The 19931-nt window shown below is 49.4% G+C and overlaps 1 protein-coding gene across 2 annotated transcripts; it reads right to left on the bottom strand.

Moving 5' to 3' along the window:
* Positions 1–322: 322 nt before the first annotated feature.
* Positions 323–18975, bottom strand: LOC121966099 (zinc finger protein 609). Of its 2 annotated transcripts, none has more exons than XM_088079494.1 (9): positions 18633–18975; positions 12517–13356; positions 11170–11401; positions 9554–9641; positions 6684–8841; positions 4793–5174; positions 1629–1985; positions 1313–1391; positions 323–879 (listed from the first exon to the last, which is right to left on the bottom strand). In XM_088079494.1, the coding sequence occupies exons 2-8, from the start codon at positions 13231–13233 to the stop codon at positions 1318–1320; spliced, it is 4008 nt and encodes a 1335-aa protein (XP_087935620.1). In that variant the 5' UTR covers positions 13234–13356; positions 18633–18975; the 3' UTR covers positions 323–879; positions 1313–1317. The 2 variants fall into 2 exon arrangements, with proteins under 2 accessions (XP_087935620.1, XP_087935621.1); XM_088079495.1 differs by lacking the exon at positions 18633–18975 and adding an exon at positions 17973–18110.
* Between the last annotated feature and the right edge of the window lie 956 nt (positions 18976–19931).

The raw sequence follows: 19931 nt of genomic DNA, 5'->3' as shown, positions 1-19931 counted from the left end.
GAAGTGGCGGCAGTTTTGGGGAATAAAGAGCACGCTGAGGTCGGGCGCCGTTCCACCAGCTACAGGTTTAATATCAGATCAACAACAGTAGAAAAACAGGCCGAGGCTACCAGACAAAACAGGAAGTAGGAAATCCAACAGCATCCAACAGGCTCTTTAAAATAATTCCTCTGTACACTATTTACACACACACACACACACACACACACACACACACACACAGAGTACAGTACAGCTACACACTGAGGACGAGGACTCTGAGGACACGGCATCAGTCCAACGCTGCCCTCTGATTGGTCCGCCCTCCTCCTCCTTTTCATTTCCTGTGAAGCCGAAAAAACTTCCAGGTCAAAGTGTGACGGCGTCCGCTGGAGGCGGAGTCCACAGCTGAGGTCAGAGGTCACGGCAGGTCGAGTCCTGAGGGTCGGAGGACGTCGCAGAAATGTGAGGAGGAGAAAATAAAAATCGACCGCCCCGTCTGCTCTCGACCGCAGCAGCACGCCGACCTGATTCTGAACGCCGCCGCCCCGCCCACCGCCCCGCCTGCCTCCTTCGTACGTCCCAGCTCCATCTCAACACGTCTCCACTCGCCAGGTCCTCTTTGTCCTTCAGCCAAAACCTCTGCAACCCCCGACCCGACCCGACCACCACGGGACCATCTGGGACCAGCAGGACCAGCAGGACCAGCAGGACCAGCAGACCCGGTGATCCTCCTGAGGCTTCGGCAGTCCGGCGAGGAGCGCAGCGCGGCTGGACGTCCAGGCGAGGAAATCAAACGTAAACAAACACCATTGAACTGATGTGGAAACACAAACGCTTCCTCATGTGATCCAGTCACATGACTCCGGGGCGGGGCGGAGCTCAGCCAATCAGGTGTGCCTGTAGACAGGTGAGAGGACGGGATTGGTCAGCAGGGAGGAGCACACAGCGATTTTACACACACAACTTCACCACCACAGGAAGTAAAAACAAACAAACAAACAAACAAACAAAAACACCACAGGAAGTTAACAGGTGCCATCATGACATCACAGAGTTCAATGTTAAGGGACACACTGTGGACAGGACAGACTGTGGACAGGACACACTGTGGACAGGACACACTGTGGACAGGACAGACTGTGGACAGGACACACTGTGGACAGGACAGTGTGATGTTCTGACAGCGTGTGCATGTGTGTGTGTGTGTGCGAGGACAGAGGAGGACAGGGGGACACACAGTTGTCCTGGAGTCACAGGTTAAAGTTCAGATGTTTCTGTGGAGGACAAATCACGCTGAGGACACGAAAGATGGACTAAAAAGGTCTCTTACCGTTCTCACCTCCGTGCAGGCGGGTACATGGACGGGGCGGACGCCTGCTGACTGGCAACAATGGCTGAGGAGGACAGACCTGAGGGACAGAGACACAGAGACAGACAAAGAGAGAGACAGGGAGACAGAGAATACAGGGAGAGACAGAATGAGACAGACAGAGGGACAGTGATTAGACAGGTCCAACATGTTGGGTGTGTCTCATGTTTTTGTGTTGTCAGACATCATTTATCTTTTTGGGGACATTTTAAATGTTTGCTTCAGATTTGAGGACTGGACGGAGACGGACTTGTGTCCCAGCGTCACATTGTCCCACCTGAGGCGTAGGACAGGTCGTACTGTCCCGACAGCAGCGGGTATCCCAGGTGATGGTGGGATGGCAGCATGCGTTGGGACGGCGAGGACCGCGGCCGATCGCCCTCTCTGTCCCGCTCCCTGTCTCTGTCCCTGTCCCTGTCCCGCTCTCTGTCCCGCTCGTGCGGTGCCTTGGTGTCCTGGATGGACGGGGACTTGCTCTTGTACTGGCTGGCGTGCTGCTGCAGCAGGTCCAGAGCTTTGGCCTCACCGGGCGGCTTCACTGTGGGACTGGACCGGGACGGCTTGTCCCCGTCTTCCCCCGCCGCCACCTTCCCCCCGTAGGACGGGAAAGAGTAACCTGCCGGCAGGTAGGAGCCTGGGGACGGGAACAGAGGAGGACAGGGACAGAGGAGGACAGAGACAGAGACATGTCTCAGTTAGGGCTGACAGCAAATATTATGTCAGGACATCAGGGAGCAGCCCAAACATGTCTCTAGAGTTTTAGGACATTTCTCAGATTTTTTGATGTTTCTAAGAAATTTATTTTCAGGAATTTAGGGTGTTTCAAATTTCAGGACATTTCTACGATTTAAGGACATTTTTTATATTTTAGGACATTTCTAGTATTTTAGGACTTTTCCATGATTATAGGACATTTCTCAGATTTTGACGTTTCTAATAAATTTTAGACGTTTCTAGGAATTTTAGGACATTTCTGTGATTTTAGGACATCAGTGTCTCAGCTGTCCTCTGTTGGGGGTGTGGGGGATCCTCCTCTGGCTCTTTTTTTGATCAGCAGGCTCTATTTTGATGCTGTTTTTGCTGTTGTTCTTATGGAGACTAAAAGGACAAAAACTAAACTACGCTGCTGTGGTGTCTCTGGTGTCTCTGGTGTCTCTGTGTCTCTGGTGTCTCTGGTGTCTCTTGTGTCTCTGTGTCTCTGGTGTCTCTGGTGTCTCTGTGTCTCTGGTGTCTCTGGTGTCTCTGGTGTCTCTGTGTCTCTGGTGTCTCTGGTGTCTCTGTGTCTCTGGTGTCTCTGTGTCTCTGGTGTCTCTGGTGTCTCTGTGTCTCTGTGTCTCTGGTGTCTCTGGTGTCTCTGGTGTCTCTGTGTCTCTGGTGTCTCTGTGTCTCTGGTGTCTCGGTGTCTCTGTGTCTCTGGTGTCTCTGGTGTCTCTGGTGTCTCTGTGTCTCTGGTGTCTCTGTGTCTCTGGTGTCTCTGGTGTCTCTGTGTCTCTGTGTCTCTGGTGTCTCTGGTGTCTCTGTGTCTCTGGTGTCTCTGGTGTCTCTGGTGTCTCGGTGTCTCGGTGTCTCTGGTGTCTCTGTGTCTCTGGTGTCTCTGGTGTCTCTGTGTCTCTGGTGTCTCTGGTGTCTCTGGTGTCTCTGTGTCTCTGGTGTCTCTGGTGTCTCTGGTGTCTCTGTGTCTCTGGTGTCTCTGTGTCTCTGGTGTCTCGGTGTCTCTGGTGTCTCTGTGTCTCTGGTGTCTCTGTGTCTCTGGTGTCTCTGTGTCTCTGTGTCTCTGTGTCTCTGGTGTCTCTGTGTCTCTGGTGTCTCTGTGTCTCTGGTGTCTCTGTGTCTCTGGTGTCTCTGGTGTCTCTGTGTCTCTGTGTCTCTGGTGTCTCTGGTGTCTCTGGTGTCTCTGGTGTCTCGGTGTCTCTGGTGTCTCTGGTGTCTCTGTGTCTCTGGTGTCTCTGTGTCTCTGGTGTCTCTGGTGTCTCGGTGTCTCTGGTGTCTCTGTGTCTCTGTGTCTCTGGTGTCTCTGGTGTCTCTGGTGTCTCTGTGTCTCTGTGTCTCTGGTGTCTCTGGTGTCTCTGGTGTCTCTGGTGTCTCGGTGTCTCTGGTGTCTCTGGTGTCTCTGTGTCTCTGGTGTCTCTGGTGTCTCTGTGTCTCTGGTGTCGTGTCTCTGTGTCTCTGGTGTCTCGGTGTCTCTGGTGTCTCTGGTGTCTCGGTGTCTCTGTGTCTCTGTGTCTCTGGTGTCTCTGGTGTCTCTGGTGTCTCTGTGTCTCTGGTGTCTCTGGTGTCTCTGGTGTCTCTGTGTCTCTGGTGTCTCTGGTGTCTCTGTGTCTCTGGTGTCTCGGTGTCTCTGTGTCTCTGGTGTCTCTGGTGTCTCTGTGTCTCTGGTGTCTCTGGTGTCTCTGGTGTCTCTGTGTCTCTGTTGTCTCTGGTGTCTCTGTGTCTCTGGTGTCTCTGTGTCTCTGGTGTCTCTGGTGTCTCGGTGTCTCTGGTGTCTCTGTGTCTCTGGTGTCTCTGTGTCTCTGGTGTCTCTGTGTCTCTGTGTCTCTGGTGTCTCTGTGTCTCTGGTGTCTCTGGTGTCTCTGGTGTCTCGGTGTCTCTGTGTCTCTGTGTCTCTGGTGTCTCTGGTGTCTCTGTGTCTCTGGTGTCTCTGTGTCTCTGGTGTCTCTGTGTCTCTGGTGTCTCGGTGTCTCTGGTGTCTCTGGTGTCTCGGTGTCTCTGGTGTCTCTGTGTCTCTGTGTCTCTGGTGTCTCTGGTGTCTCTGTGTCTCTGGTGTCTCTGTGTCTCTGGTGTCTCTGTGTCTCTGGTGTCTCTGGTGTCTCGGTGTCTCTGGTGTCTCTGGTGTCTCTGGTGTCTCTGGTGTCTCTGGTGTCTCGGTGTCTCTGGTGTCTCTGGTGTCTCTGTGTCTCGGTGTCTCTGTGTCTCTGGTGTCTCTGGTGTCTCTGGTGTCTCTGGTGTCTCTGTGTCTCTGTGTCTCTGGTGTCTCTGGTGTCTCTGGTGTCTCTGTGTCTCTGTGTCTCTGGTGTCTCTGGTGTCTCTGGTGTCTCTGGTGTCTCGGTGTCTCTGGTGTCTCTGGTGTCTCTGTGTCTCGGTGTCTCTGGTGTCTCGGTGTCTCTGGTGTCTCTGTGTCTCTGTGTCTCTGGTGTCTCTGTGTCTCTGTGTCTCTGTGTCTCTGGTGTCTCTGTGTCTCTGGTGTCTCTGTGTCTCTGGTGTCTCTGGTGTCTCTGTGTCTCTGTGTCTCTGGTGTCTCTGGTGTCTCTGGTGTCTCTGGTGTCTCGGTGTCTCTGGTGTCTCGGTGTCTCTGGTGTCTCTGTGTCTCGGTGTCTCTGGTGTCTCGGTGTCTCTGGTGTCTCTGTGTCTCTGTGTCTCTGGTGTCTCTGGTGTCTCTGGTGCTCCTCGCTGGGTAAATGATGGTTTATGTTAGTGTGCTCCTGCTGAGCGCCTCCTCCTTACCGGGGTAGTTCTGCATCATGACGGAGGGCACGCCTCTGTAGCCGGGGTGTCCGGGCTCGTAGGCGTGGCTGTAGGCGTAGGGGCCGTGCATGTAGGGCATGTAGCCCTGGTGCTGGGCCAGGGGGGAGGAGAACTGCATGTGGGGGGGCCGCGCCTCCTTCCCCCCCCCTCGGTGCTCCTCTGGAGGAAGCTGAGTCCTGCCCTCCGCCCCCTCCTTGGCCTCCTCTTTCTGGAGGCCCTCCTTGGGCCGCGGCCGCTCCTCCTTCCCTTTCCTGTCGCGCTCCCTCTCCCGCTCCTCCTTCCAGCGGTCCTCCTCCTGCGGTTTGGGAGCGTCCGTGTATTTGTTGGGGTAGACGTACGGCCACAATCGGGAATCGGGCTCCTGCGGAGAGGAGGAAACATCGGTGAAGAGAGGCAGGGACAGAGGACGGCTGTGGTAACGTCCACCGACTGATGAAACAATTGTTTCATGTTTCACTCAAACTTCTGCAACAAAATTCACAAGCAGACTGCAGGACGTCAGCAGGCTTTTCATTTAGGCTTTTTTTTATATTTTGGCAGTATTTTTTTCTTTGTCAAAAATTTCTTTCATACTCTTCTGTTTTTCACAGGGCCACAGGTTTGGAAGGCAAGTTTTCTTAAAAAATCACCTAAATGACATCTTTTTTCTATGCAGCCGCAGTACAGCCTGAATACAGTCAGAGTACAGCAGCAGTACAGCCTGAATACAGTCAGAGTACAGCAGCAGTACAGCCTGAATACAGTCAGAGTACAGCCGCAGTACAGCCTGAATACAGTCAGAGTACAGCCGCAGTACAGCCTGAATACAGTCAGAGTACAGCAGCAGTACAGCCTGAATACAGTCAGAGTACAGCCGCAGTACAGCCTGAATACAGTCAGAGTACAGCCTGAATACAGTCAGAGTACAGCAGCAGTACAGCCTGAATACAGTCAGAGTACAGCCGGAGTACAGCCTGAATACAGTCAGAGTACAGCTGGAGTACAGCCTGAATACAGTCAGAGTACAGCCGCAGTACAGCCTGAATACAGTCAGAGTACAGCAGCAGTACAGCCTGAATACAGTCAGAGTACAGCTGGAGTACAGCCTGAATACAGTCAGAGTACAGCCGCAGTACAGCCTGAATACAGTCAGAGTACAGCCGGAGTACAGCCTGAATACAGTCAGAGTACAGCTGGAGTACAGCCTGAATACAGTCAGAGTACAGCCACAGTACAGCCTGAATACAGTCAGAGTACAGCTGGAGTACAGCCTGAATACTGCTGGAATACAACCAGAATACAGCAGGACTACAGCGTGAATGCAGCTGGAGCACAGCCTGAGTACAGCCTGAGTACAGCCTGAATACAGTCGGACTACAGCCGGAGTACAGCTTGAGTACAGCCAAAGTACAGCCGGAGTACAGCCGGAGTACAGCCGGAGTCAAGCTGGAGTACAGCGGGAGTAAAGCTGGAGTACAGCTGGAGTACAGCGGGAGTACAGCAGGAGTACAGCTGGAGTACAGCTGGAGTACAGCTGGAGTACAGTGGGAGTAAAGCTGGAGTACAGCTGGAGTACAGCGGGAGTAAAGCTGGAGTACAGTCGGACTACAGCCGGACTACAGTGGGAGTACAGCTTGAGTACAGCCAAAGTACAGCCGGAGTACAGCCGGAGTACAGCCGGAGTACAGCCAGAGTCAAGCTGGAGTACAGCGGGAGCACAGCAGGAGTACAGCGGGAGTACAGCGGGAGTACAGCTGGAGTACAGCCGGAGTACAGCTGGAGTACAGCTGGAGTACAGCGGGAGTACAGCTGGAGTACAGCTGGAGTACAGTGGGAGTACAGCCGGAGCACAGCCATGTCTGGTGGGCGTTGTGTGAAAAGGTGTAGCTACCTGTCTGTACCACATGGCGGGCTCTACACCCACCGGCCGGCCTGACTCCACCCCCGACTTAGCGTCCTCTTTCCCATGATGCCCTGCTTCACTCAGCTTCATCTTCAGCCCCTCGGGCGGGGCGGCGGGGGCCTTGGGGTCCTCCCCTTTAACCATGATGACGGACTTGGCCTGTTCTGCAGGGGGCGGCAGCTCTTTGGGCTTGGCGGGGTTCAGCACCCCCTTGGTGCCCAGGTCGGTGAGGCTGGGGGCCCGAGACAGCGTGGGGGGCACCGAGGCTTTCTGCTTCCACTCCTCTTTAAGCCCCGCCTCCCGCTCTTTGCCCTCAGCCTTCTTGTCGGCCTGCCGCTGGCGCTCCTCGTACTGCTGGCGGTAGGCAGGGTTAGAGGCCAGCAGGTGGGCGTGGTAGGCCTGGTCTGGGGCGTAGGAGTAGGGCGGGACGTAGTACTGGTTGTAGTACAGTGGTTGGGCATACATGTTGGAGCGTTGCTGGATGACGGATGGCTGCTGAGGTCCGGCCTCCGCCTTCCTCTCTTCCTGAGGCTCCGCTTTCAGTTTGACCTCCTCCCCCACCTCAGGCTCCTCCTCCTTCTTCACCTTCACCTGGGCTCCCTCCACGTGTGGCGGCGCGGTGGGGGCGGCCCCTGGGCTGGGGTTGGGATAGCTGGGGGAGTAGTAAGAGTCGTAGTTTGGGTAATACGGTGACTCCTTGCTGGGCGCCTGCGGCGGGAACAGCGCCTTCTTGGCGCTGTCACGGGTCGCCTGCTCCGGCTCGATTTTGACCTTCGGCCCCTCTGACCTCCCCTCACCGTCCTCCCCGGCGTCAGAGATGTCAGAGTAAGCGGGGCTGCTGGTCTTGACGGAGGCATTGTCGGCTCCGTTCTGGTTGAGGTGAGGCCCGAGGCCGGCCTCCATCCTGCTCGCCACGCCGATGGACGGGCTGGGCGCGTTGTCGGAGAAGCTGTACACCTTGTCAGCCTCGGCCTTGATGCTGGCGAGCCGGCTCTGGTGAGCCTCTGACGAGCCATTGAGCAAAGTGTCGGACGCCTCTGAGTACGGGCTCCTCCCCTCCTCCGGCCTCCCGCCCTTCCCCTTTGGACTGTCACCCTCCTTCCCCCCCTCCCTCTTCTTCTTGTCCTTCTTCTTCTTGTCCTTGGAGAGCGTGGGGCTGGAGGCAGGGTCAGCTAGCGGCGGCGGTTTGGGCTGGATGCTCTTCAGCTGGGGGCTCTTGGGGATGGGCTGTACCACGGAGCCCAGCGCGGGTGAGGACGCCTGCAGGGCATAGGGTGAGGGGGCGTTGGGGGTGTTGGTGGCGACGGGGGCGTTAGTGGCGACGGGGCGGCCCTGTTTCAAACCCTTTTGGGTCAGTTTATCAGGCTTGCCTCCGGCAGCCATTTTCTTCGCCTTCCTGTCTTCCATGCCGTCGTTGCTGGCCTCATCCGTCAAACACGCCGCCTCCTCGCCACCGTCCGTCACCTCAGGCTCCGTCTCCCCTGCCTTCTTCTTCCCTTTTAGCTTCCCCGGTGAGGGGGACGGCGCGTCAAAGCCTCGCCCTTTCGGCGTGGTGGAGCGGGCAGGGGAGATGGCGGCGCCGTTGCAGGAGGCGGGGTCAGGGTGGAGGGCGGGCTCATCCCCGAATTCGCTGTCTCCGTCCTGGTCCAGTCGGACGTCGTGGTCGTTGTGCGCCCGCGCCTGGTGGTACTTGAGCCCGTTGATGTGCTTGTACTTCTTGTTGCAGTTGGGGTGGGGGCAGTCGATGAGCACGGGGGAGGGGCAGGTGCGGTCCAGCTGCGGTGGCGGCAGGGGATCAGCTTTCCCTGCGGAGTGGGAGAGCGTGGCGCCGGTGGAGTTGGTTCTCATCCTCTTGGAGGCCTTGGTGTCCTCGGAGCTGGAGGTGGGCTCCATGTCAGAGGCGGGTTTGGTCTTCCTCTTGGCGGAGGACGGACTGGCCTTGGCGTCATCTGCGCCACCGGCCGTCTGGCTGCCTCTCCGCCCTTTGCTGTTGGCCGCGGCGCCACGCGTCTTGCTGCTGCCGCTGCCTTTGTTGTCTGACGAGTTGCTGTTGTCGTTCAACGGTGTGTTGCTCCCGGGACGCATCCTCTTCCCCCGACCGCGACCGCTCCGCATCTCCACGTCACTGGTGGGAGATTCACAGAACCTGAAACACAGAGTCAGCGACCGCCGTTAATCATGACAGGGCTCACACAGCTTCATCTACACATTTCCAGGACTATTCCAGGACTTTTCCAGGACTCTGAGTATAATATATATCAGCTTTTTACATACCTATTATATTAAAAATAATAAATTTAGAACAGGATGAGAACTGAATATTTAAAAATAACTTAGGGGCTGTTCATTATTTATCAGAGGGGAGGGGCTGCTGCAAAAAGGGGGAGGCATGTCAGATAATGGGGAAGGGACTAAAGCTTTTATTTTGGCTTTAGGCGTGAGGCACACAACTTTAAATGGCTGGATTCTTTGGGAATTTATTTTTCTTTAAAAAAAATTGGCAATATTAAAATAAAAAATAAAAAGGGAAATCTTTGGTGATTTTAAAAGAAAAACTTTGGGCAATTTTTTGTTGTTTTTGTTTTCTTTAAAAATCACCAGAAATCACTCAAATTTATTAAATTGCTATTATTAATATTTTATTATTATTATTATAAGAAATAATTGCTGGATTTTCAAATTTCCAATGGTCCTCTTATTATTGTTAATATTATTTTTGTTTTATTGTCTATGGACTCCCTTTACATTTCATGGTATACCCTGATCAATCAGACTGCTGATAGATAATGATCAATAAATCATGTGCTGTATACTGCAGTTAATTTGGTGTGTGTGTGTGTGTGTGTGTGTGTGTTTACCTTGGAGGGGCCCAGTCGTGTCTTGTGCAGTCCAGCAGGGTTCCCACGTACGTCTTGTTTCTCCAGGTGACGTTAACCACCAGCATGCCTGCAGACAGACAGACAGACAGACAGACACACACACACACACACACACACACACACACACACACACACACACACACACACAGTTATACTCATGTTGAAAACATATAGCTGCAGGACGTGTCCCTGCAGCAGGAGACACATCACATGAGACGCTCCTCTCTGTGGAGACGTTTCATACGAATGTCCCAGCCGGCAGCTTTCTGAGCTTGAGTCTCTAACTCTGTGTGTGTGTGTGTGTGAAGCTGCATCTCAAATTTCCAGGACTTTTCCAGGACTTTGAAGCAAAGTTTAAAGACCATAGGAACAACCATCGCTCCTCTGAGGGTTTTATTTTGGCTTTAGAGGAGGGGCAGACAACTTTCAATGGCTTAATTTCCTATTTAATTCACTGCCAAATTTCAAAGAAGAAATGAAGCCATATTAACAAAAAAAAGTAATGAAGAAAAAATTGGCTCTTTTTATCTTAAAAAATATTTTGTGATTTTTTTTAAGAAAAACATTTAGAAAAAGAAAAAAAGAAATAAAAACTAAAAAAAATAGCAACATTTTTTTTTTTTTTAGAAAAAAAAAGATCTTTTTTCCTTAAAAAAAAAAAAGCAATGAAGAATTAAAAATAATTTTAAAAATGCATGTTTTTTGTATTTTTTTCTTTAAATATTCTTGGCAAATTTTAAAGAAAAAATCTGGCAATTCTTTTTTCCTTTCAAAAACAAGAAAACAAGTCTGCAGGTTTGGAGGTCGTTCCTCGGGGGCAGACATAAAGCCAGAGACGGAGCGTAGCAACAAAGTGCTGAAAACTTTGGCGATGATCAAATAAAACAAAAACAACCAAAACGTTGTCACACGTTTACAGCTCTGTTACGCCATCAGCTACGGAAAATAAATTCCCCGTTATCTTACATTAATGTCATGTAATTTATTACACACAACGCCTAACAGGATTTTCACTAGTTCTATGTCTATTCCAGGCTTGGAATATGTGATAGTGACATTCCATAGCTTTTCCAGGTTTTCCATGACTGCAGGAACTTGGCAGGTGCCTGTGATCTCTGAGCTTTGTGGCTCTGCTGAGGGAGCTTTTCTAGAAAATATAAAAATTTGGGCTGTCAGGTGATTAAAAAATTAATTGAATTAATGACATGCTCTGTGATTAATTAATTGAAATTAATTGCATGCATCAAATTTTGCTGTGAAAGCATTTTAAAAAATTCGATTCACATTTTCAAGCACAAATTCCTCTCGAGCGAGCCGCAGCTGATATTTGTACAAAAACTGGCGTTACACTGAGGCCTTCAGTGACACTGCGTGTCAAAGCGCACCACTGATCAGCGTTTATTTTTTCTGTGATTAATTCATCCAAATCAAGGCGTTGTTTTGACAGTCCTAATGAAAATATCAAATAATATAAAATGTGAAATAATTCCTCCGCGGCTCAGCGTGTCAGTGTGTGTGAGTTTAAGTTTTCTCCTCGCTGCTGTCCGGCTGTAAACATCTCGGAAACACAGACGGACTCTGGTGCGTCTCCTCACCGTCCTCCGTCTCCTGCCACACGATGCCCTCCAGGTTGACGCTGGTTCCCGGCTCACAGGGTCCCAGACACTCCGGCTCCGTCGCCAGTGCGGCGTCCGCCGTGTTCACCGCTACTGAGCGCGTGCGGACCATGATCTGCTCGCAGGGGGACGAGATGTCGCTGTTGGCGACGGGAGCGAGGAGGTGGAGAGGAGGGGGAGGAGGAGCAGGAGTGGACACGGGAGACTCCATCTGGAGGAGAGAGAGGAGGTCAGAGGTCAGAGGTCAGAGGTCAGAGACGCCATCTGAGTCCAAGAAACAGCGACACAGGTTTCACACACATTCAAACCCACGGATTTCCAGGACTTTTCCAGGACTTTTCCAGGACTTTTCCAGGACTTTTCCAGGACTTTTCCAGGACTTTGAGGCCACTTTTAACAATCTTTGATACTCCTTTTTGGTTATTTTCAATTGCACTTTTTTTTCCTTTTACAGAAAAAAAAAATCACAATTTTTTGTTTTCTTCAATTTTCAAAGTACAATTTTTGGCAATTTGGTTTTCCTTGAATTTTTGGGGCAATTTTAAAGAAATGTTAAGGGATTAAAATCCTTTAAAATGACAGTGGTGCCAGGTGTGCTTGTACAGGCGGGTGTGTCAATATTAAAGGAATAAAAACCCACTTTTGTATGTTTTGTGATTTTTTTTCTGGGACGATTTTAAAAATCATTTATTTTTCCTCAAGAATCGATGTATATTTATATTTGTTTTGAAAAGCATATTTTTTGTTTAAGCTATTGTATACTGTGTCCAATAGACCCTCCACTCAATGAGGAGGACATAATAAATGTCTCAAACAGCAGGGACATATGTCAGTGAGACAGCAGCCCTACAGGAAATCATCTGTCCCATCTGTAAATTGTCCAACAGAAGCAGAGGACATGGTGTCTGTCATTAATCTGACTTTGGGTCCACGTGGACTCGTCTGTCCCTGTCTGAGCTGCTCAAACGGACTCAGAGACATTTCTATTAGCAGTCAGCAGCTCTGAGACCTCAGATCTGATTCACAGAGACAAGTCTACCAACCACAGTTTCTCCAGGGACACGTCTCGCAGCGGAGACAAGGAGCTGAGACGACGAGCGGAGACAACGGGCTGAGACAATTCCAGAAAAAAAGGATCTAATGGAACAGAATCTAACAGATTTCGGATCATTTCAGGTCGAGCTTTCCGGACATCTGTTCCTTTCTTTCGTTTTTTTTAATTTCTTGTAGTTTTTGGAACATTTGTGTCTCGCTGTTTTTTTTAAGGAAACACACCAGTGTGCTCAGAGGTTAAAGGGTTAAATACTCGTGAACGGCGTCTCTTACCTTCCCTCCAACCGCCTTCTTCACACTGCGACATTCGCCGCCGTCCACCTCCTCCTGCTCCGTCGTCATGGCGACAGGCTGGCCGATACCCGCCGAGTCCAGCGCCATGTTCCCGAGCTGTTCGGCCGCAACTAACTCGGGGTTCTGCTGGCCCTCGAAGGGGCCGCTGCGAGGGGCCCCTAACGGCAGGACGGAGGCCTCTTTCTCAGCGTTCACCGCTCCCGTGGACACGACCTCCATTTTGTCCTTCTTAGTTTTCCCCACCGCCCCATCCTTGTCCTTTTTCACAGAGGGGAGGGTGCGGGACGGTTTACTGGACTTGTCAGTTCCTTTAGTGGGGGTGGAGTTTTGAGGTGGCGGGTCCCCGAGGGCCCGGCCCTGAACCTCCTTCTTGGCTCCGTCTGCGGCGGGGCCCTTCACGCTCTCCTTAGAGTTCTTGCTGCGTTTGGATTTGGATTTGCTCTCTTTGCCCTGCGTGGCGGCTACAGGACTGACGAACTTGATGTTGTCCGGTAACGCAGCCACGGCGCTGGGCGGGGCCGCCATGCCGCCGCCCTCCTTACTGCTCGACATCTCTAGTTTGTCCTTCTCCAGGTCGGCGTCCAGGTCAATGATCAGATTGCCAACACCGATATCCCACTCATCGCCGCTGTCGTACGTGTCCACCGCGTTGGAGTCCACACCTTTCCCGCCTGCAGGGCCGCTGCTGAGGGACATCTTAGTAGGAGCGTCCCGGAGCGCCGCAGGAGGGCCAGAGGAGGGCCGCGCTCCTCCCAGCCACCGCAGGACGCCTCCTCAGGGCTGGACCCTGCGCATCCTCCCTGCTCCCCACATCGCCTCCTGCAGAGGACACACCAGGACATGTTAGAGACACGGAAGACAACAACGGGGGACAACCACACTGACCATATTACATATTTAACATTATCATAACTACACATTTGACATCATTTTATAAAATTATTACCATTTTTAAACACTTTTCCAGGACATTTCCTTTTTTTTTTACTTTTTAAAAAACTTTTTTGTAACTAATATTTTAATGTTTTTTTTTTTTACAAAGTTCTTTTTATTTTTTGGATCATTTCTTCTTTCCATGTTTTTTTTTTTTTAATCATGCCAATTTCCTCATGTTTCAAAGTGTTAATCCACCTTTCCATCATTTCACTGATAATAATCATAATAATAATCTCGTCTCAAACTCCGTCCCCGCCCCTCTCCTCCGGCGTTTTTCACACACGTACGATTTCAGCGGAAATTTGAAAATCCAACCGTTTCTGTTTTATCAGTTTCTTGCTGATAAATGAGTAATTTTTCCTTTCACGTATATTTTCTCTTAAAGTCAGTAAACATTTTTTAAAGAAACCAAAAAAACTTTTCACAGCAGGAAGACGTCTTCTTTAAAAAAACTGCCCAAAAACTTTAAAGCAAAGAAAATGCCAAAAAAGTAAAAAAAAAGAACACAAACACTGAAAAAATGTTTTCTTTATTTTTTTTCTGGCAATAATAAAAAATAAATAAAATAATCACCAATATTTTTCAAAGAAAAAAAAATTGCCAAAAACTTCTCCTCAAACAGTGAAAGCAGTGACTACAGCGACGACAACCGAAGTTTCCAACTAAAATAAAATTAGACAGAATTTTGCCATTTTACTCGGGCGCCTGCAGCCGAGGGCAGATTTCAAAGATTTATTCAAGATATTTCAATCAAGGCCTTATTTTTCAGATTCATGAGCACGCTGCCTTTGAGGACTTTTCAAGGATTCCAGGGAATTTGTTATCATTGCTGTGAGACTAAAAGACAAGATGTGAAGTGACTTTCACGATCACTGCCGCCGTGTTTCAGCTGAGATCGGACTGACGCCGTGTTTCAGCTGAGATTGGACTGACGCCGTGTTTCAGCTGAGATTGGACTGACGCCGTGTTTCAGCTGAGATCGGACTGACGCCGTGTTTCAGCTGAGATCGGACTGACGCCGTGTTTCAGCTGAGATCGGACTGACGCCGTGTTTCAGCTGAGATCGGACTGACGCCGTGTTTCAGTGGCGTATGGGAGGCGTTCAGGGGCCTCACGGTGTGCTGGACGCTCTGTGACCTCCTGCCGTGTCCTCCTCGGGACAGAGCGCTTCAGTGGGTGGAGGAGGTTTTACCAAAATTCTGGACATAAAGGCCGTATGGCCGAGGGCTTTTTTCCCAGGAGGCCTCTGTGACAGGCAGCATGAGGAGCAGACGCAGACGCCACGGCCTCCTCCAGAGCCAAAAATTAAGAAAAAAATGCCAAAAATGTAAAGACAAGAAAACTTTTCTGTGATTTTTTGAGGGCATGAAATGTTTTTTTCTTGCCCCACTCACCCGACATTTTTTTTTTACATTATATAGGATTGACCAAAATTTAAAAATCCAACAATAAATTCTGTTTTTACAGACTCTTTCTATTATGAATGGTGTTATTTTGGTGATTTTTAAGAAAAATTTAGGCGGGGGGAAATGCCAAAAATTTAACAACAAGAAAACTTTTCCATGACCTTTAAAGGACCCAAAATCTTTTTTCTTGCTTCACTCGACACGACGTTTTTCGATAACATAAGATTCGAGGCTGTCAGAAATGTGAAAATCCAACAACAAATATCTGTTTCTACAGAATTATGAAGAAAACACGACTTTCAAATATTCAATGTCCGAAATCTTAAAATCCTGGGAACATGTACAGGGTCGCTGCGGCTTTTTTCTCTCGAATGTTTGACTTTTTTTGCTCGGAGGATTCAAACTTTGTTGTCTTGAATATAGTGACTTTTTTTCTATAAAACATTTTGACATTGCTCAACTATTTTTCTCAAAAAATAAAATGTTTGCTTATTTTCCATGCATCCATCCTGTTTCTTCTGTTTATCCGGGGTCGGGTCGCGGGGGCAGCAGCCTAAGCAGGGAAGCCCAGACTGCCCTCTCCCCGGCCACCTCGTCCAGCCCTCCCTGGGGGATCCAAGGCCTTCCCAGGCCGGCCGAGAGACATGGTCTCTCCAGCGTGTCCTGAACACCTCACCAGGGAGGCCTAATTAGATGCCCGAGCCACCTCATCCGGCTCTTCTCAACGCGGAGGAGCAGCAGCTCTACTCCGAGCTCCTCCCGGATGACCGAGCTTCTCACCCTATCCCTAAGGGAGAGCCCAGCCGCCCTACGGAGGAAGCTCATTTCGGCCGCTTGTACCCGCGATCTCGTTCTTTCGGTCACTACCCAAAGCTCGTGACCATAGGTGAGGGTAGGAACGAAGATCGACCGGTAAATCGAGAGCTTTGCCTTTCGGCTCAGCTCCCTCTTCACCACAACAGACCGGTGCAGAGTCCGCATTACTGCAGACGCTGCACCGATCCGCCTGTCGATGTCCCGCTCCATCCTTCCCTCACTCGTGAACAAGACCCCGAGGTACTTAAACTCCTCCACTTCTGCTTATTTTATTTCCAAATATTCTGACTTTTTTGCTCATAATTTTACAACTTTTTTCTCTGAAGTGATTGCCTTTACTTGATTTATTTTATTTTTTAAAAAATAAGACTTTTTTCTCACAATATTACTATTTTTTTCTCTAAAATGTTTGCCTTTACTTGATTTACTTTGTTTTGAAAAATTAAGATGTTTTTCGCTAAAAGCTTTTTATTTTGAGCGCTAATTGCCTCAAAACCTGAAAATGTTTCGATTATACGGTTTTATTTCGTTGGTAATAGTTGTATAATCACAATATTACACTGGCGGGGGAGCTTTAACCCTTCAGTGATGCTTGCTGACCTCGGCGTTTTGTGCTCCAATGACGTTAAAGCTCATCCTCCGCTGTAATATCGCCTAATGTAGCTTCATGTTCATGTTATCGAATATGAGACTCCGGCGTGAACTGGTCACAGCTCTGACGACGCCTGGACGATCCAGCGGACGTCACGCAACACGCTGCGCGTACGTCAGTAACGCAGGAGAGGAGGTCGATGACAGATGATGACGCAGATGAAGAGCAGATGAGTGAAGAGAAGGAAAAGTTTATCAAGTATTTTTAAATCAAACATGGACAGGCAGGGTCCGAATGAGACGGAGGACCGGTCCGTCTCTACCCGGGACAACTGTCAACGACCACGCCAGTGTCGGCGAGACCGTAGAGGACAAACATGGAAGCAGACGGACAGACGTATGGACAGATGGACGGAGAGTTTTTTTTGTTTCAGAGGATGTCCATCCAGCGCGACAATTTTTGTACTTTTTTCTTTCATTGACAGAATTTTAATACTTTGTCGGTTGTTCTTATAATGGTTTGCTGGCTTACATCACATTTTAGTTTTTAGGTTGTCCAGATTTGAGGGAAATTAAAAACAAACAAAAAAACACTGTAGGCTCTGGGGAAATATTTCTACTATCGCAGCGGCTTTTCACGCTGCTCCGAAAACCAGCATATCTCCAAAAATAAATTCTGTACAGAGTTTATATAACTTCTGTTCAGTTTGTTTGTTTATTTTATGACATAATTTCATCTTTTATCAATTATGATGGTTTATTAACTTGCATAACCCCGTAGCTTTTATGTTGCACAGATTTTACAGATATGAAATACCAAAATATATCAACGTAGGCAGTGGAGAAATACTTGTAGTGCAGGAAACTATGGCAGCACCCAGAGCGTGGGGAAATCATTTGTTCATGTTTCTACTTTGAAAAATATTTTGGATCAATATGTTTTGTGGGTTTTTTTCAAATTTGATGCAAACAGTTCTGATGTTTGTACATTTTAAAGTGTATTCGTTATTATGTTTTATTGGCTAGTATAACCTTTTAGCTTTTAGGTTGTACAGATTTGAGGGATATGAAATAAAAACACGCCCTGCTCACAACAATGAAAAGAGTTTAAATAACTTCAGTGTTCGGATATTTTTTCAAGTTTCTACATTTCAAAAATCGAAACTTTGACTTTTTGATTTCAACACTGTTATCAGTAAGTATGGTTTACTGATTTTCCGAAGCTGTCAGCTGAGCTCGCGCAGCATCAGTGTTTGTGTCGCAGAGTTCACAGGGTTAAACTCGGCAGTCCCGCGGAGCTAGCTCAGCTAGCCGCCGTTAGCCGCCGTTAGCCGCCGTACTCGCAGGGCTAGCTAGCTGCGGAGCGTCGGCCCTGGACCTGACACGCGCACTCGCCGCGCTCACGGCGGCGTTAGCTGAATAATATTAGTTTCTCACGCTCGCTCTGACGCTCGTTAACGCGACTAACACCGAATAACAAAACGGTATTTGGCACAGCCCGGGCAGCTAGCCCCGAGGCCCACCGGGGCCCGCTAACAGGCTAACGACATCCATTATCGGACGCGGAGCAGCTCGGCTCTGCCGGGGACATTTTCGGTGTCTCTCCGCGGAACTCTGCGACAAACCGGCCGTTTTCTAACAGCTAGGTCCGCATTTAAAGCTCACACTGCGGGCTATAAGCCTCACCTGACCCCCCCAGGCGCCCCGCCGTACAGGAGGTTTATATAAGCGTTGACCCGACGTCCCGTCTGTCGTGATGGACAATTACCGCTGCGGCGCTCTCAGCCTCCCTATAGAGCCCGTAGATCCATTATCGGACAGCTGTTTCGTTTCCTCCCAGCTTGTTGATCAGCGTTTTTTCTGGATTTACTGCACATTTAATCCGCAGCAAACAGCACGCGGAGCAGACTACACTCACCTGCTGCTCGGGAGTTTATAAAACGTGCAAAACCTGCTTGCAAACACACTAAACACGCCACTTTACACAGGCTGTTTAAACGGGCTGTTGAACAGGTATCAAACAGCCACGAAGCTGCACAGAAGTGTCAGCGATGGTGAAATGTGTGTGTTAGCGTGTTTTAGATGTGTGTGTCGGTGTGTTGTCAGTCCGTGTGTCAAACAAAGTGTGTGTTATGGTCAGAAAGTGTTCCGGTTAGAGGAAACCAGCGGGTCAGACGGGGACGTGTCCGATGATGGACGCAGGCCCGTTAGCTCCCCGGTCTCTCCAGACAAAGGCAGCAGCTAGCCCGCGGAGCTAACCCCGGGACGGCTAACAGGCTATCCCGCGTTTCACAAAACCCAGCCCCGGACCCCCCCGACAGAGCCGCCGCCAGCACGGACACTTACCCCGAGAGAAATCCCAGTCCGACCAGCGTTCATGTACACTCCATAGGTCCCGGTAATCCCAGTGAAACCAGTTACAGAGCAGCTCCCGGACTGGTGGATCGAGCAGACCAGTCAACGTGCTCCCGTTCAGTGGACCGCAGCCATCACACGGTCACAGCCCGCAGAAAACCGGAGAGCGGCGGCCAACTCCGACATCCCCGCGTCAGTGGACCGGCCGGGACGGTGCTGGAAGTAATCCCGGGTATTCCATGACTGGCTGTGATATTCCAGGAGTTTCCAGGACAGTGGTATCCCCGTTAACAGACACACAGACAGAAACAGACAGACAGACAGCACAGCGGGCTAATGGCGACCAAGACCCGGAGCACCGGATCGCCGGAGCCGCTGGACCTGGATTCACTGGACCTGGATTCACTGGGAGCGCTGGACCTGGATTCACTGGGAGCGCTGGACCTGGATTCACTGGGAGCGCTGGACCTGGATTCACTGGGAGCGCTGGACCTGGATTCATTGGGAGCGCTGGACCTGGATTCACTGGGAGCGCTGGACCTGGATTCACTGAAAGCACCGGGTTGCCGGAACTGCTGTATCTGGATTGACTGGACCTGGACTCACCGGGGGCACTGGTGGACCCAGGGGGGCAGAAAATAAAAAAGAAAGTCCCATCGCACTGGGCCGACCAAATACTGTCAATCAAATATTTGTATCTAAAAATGTTGGATGTAAGGGATTGTCATTTAGCGGCATTTCATGGTGTTGTGGTGCCGTCACAGTATTTACGTCAGGTCACACGCATGTTTACCTTAATATCTGTATGATATGTTTTTTTTAAATGTCAAAAATATGACAAAAGCAAAAGCAAAACAATTGAAAAAGAACAAAAAATACCAAAAAGTTCTAATGAAAAAAAAATGCTGGTTTAAAATACTCAAAAATACTATAAACTGTCAAAACCTTGAAAAGAAAACATAGGCTTTTTTTTTAAATCACCAAAAATTTGGGAAGAAAAAAAAAACATGACAAACATCCAAAAGAAAAAAAGTTTCTCAAAATCAGCAAAAAATAAACCCCAAAACACAATTAAAGGTAGAAACTGTCCAAAAATGTTAAAAGAAAAAATATCAACAAAAAGTTTTAAAGAAAAGAAAATCAAGAATTTGTTTTAAAGAAAAAAATCGACATTTTTTTAGTAATCACTGGAAATTTTAAAGGAATAATAAAGCACCTAAAGTTTCTCTAAAAGTCATCACAAATTTAAAGAAAGAAACAACTGAGGAAAGTTTCATAAGATCAAACTAT

The sequence above is a fragment of the Plectropomus leopardus genome, chromosome 7 (genome assembly GCF_026936395.1).
Source record: "Plectropomus leopardus strain MGB_pleo_1.0 chromosome 7, ASM2693639v1, whole genome shotgun sequence".
NCBI lineage: Eukaryota > Metazoa > Chordata > Actinopteri > Perciformes > Serranidae > Plectropomus > Plectropomus leopardus.
The sequence above is the reverse complement of the archived record's forward strand: the minus strand, read 5'-3'. Positions and strand labels throughout refer to the sequence as shown.

Coding starts and splice junctions, on each gene's coding strand:
- LOC121966099 (XM_088079494.1), bottom strand. CDS start 13,233: ATGTCCCTCAGCAGCGGCCCTGCAGGCGGGAAAGGTGTGGACTCCAAC. Junction 8,842..9,553: donor CACGACTGGGCCCCTCCAAG/GTAAACACACAC, acceptor TCTGTGTTTCAG/GTTCTGTGAATCTCCCACCA. Junction 5,175..6,683: donor CCGCCATGTGGTACAGACAG/GTAGCTACACCT, acceptor TCCTCTCCGCAG/GAGCCCGATTCCCGATTGTG.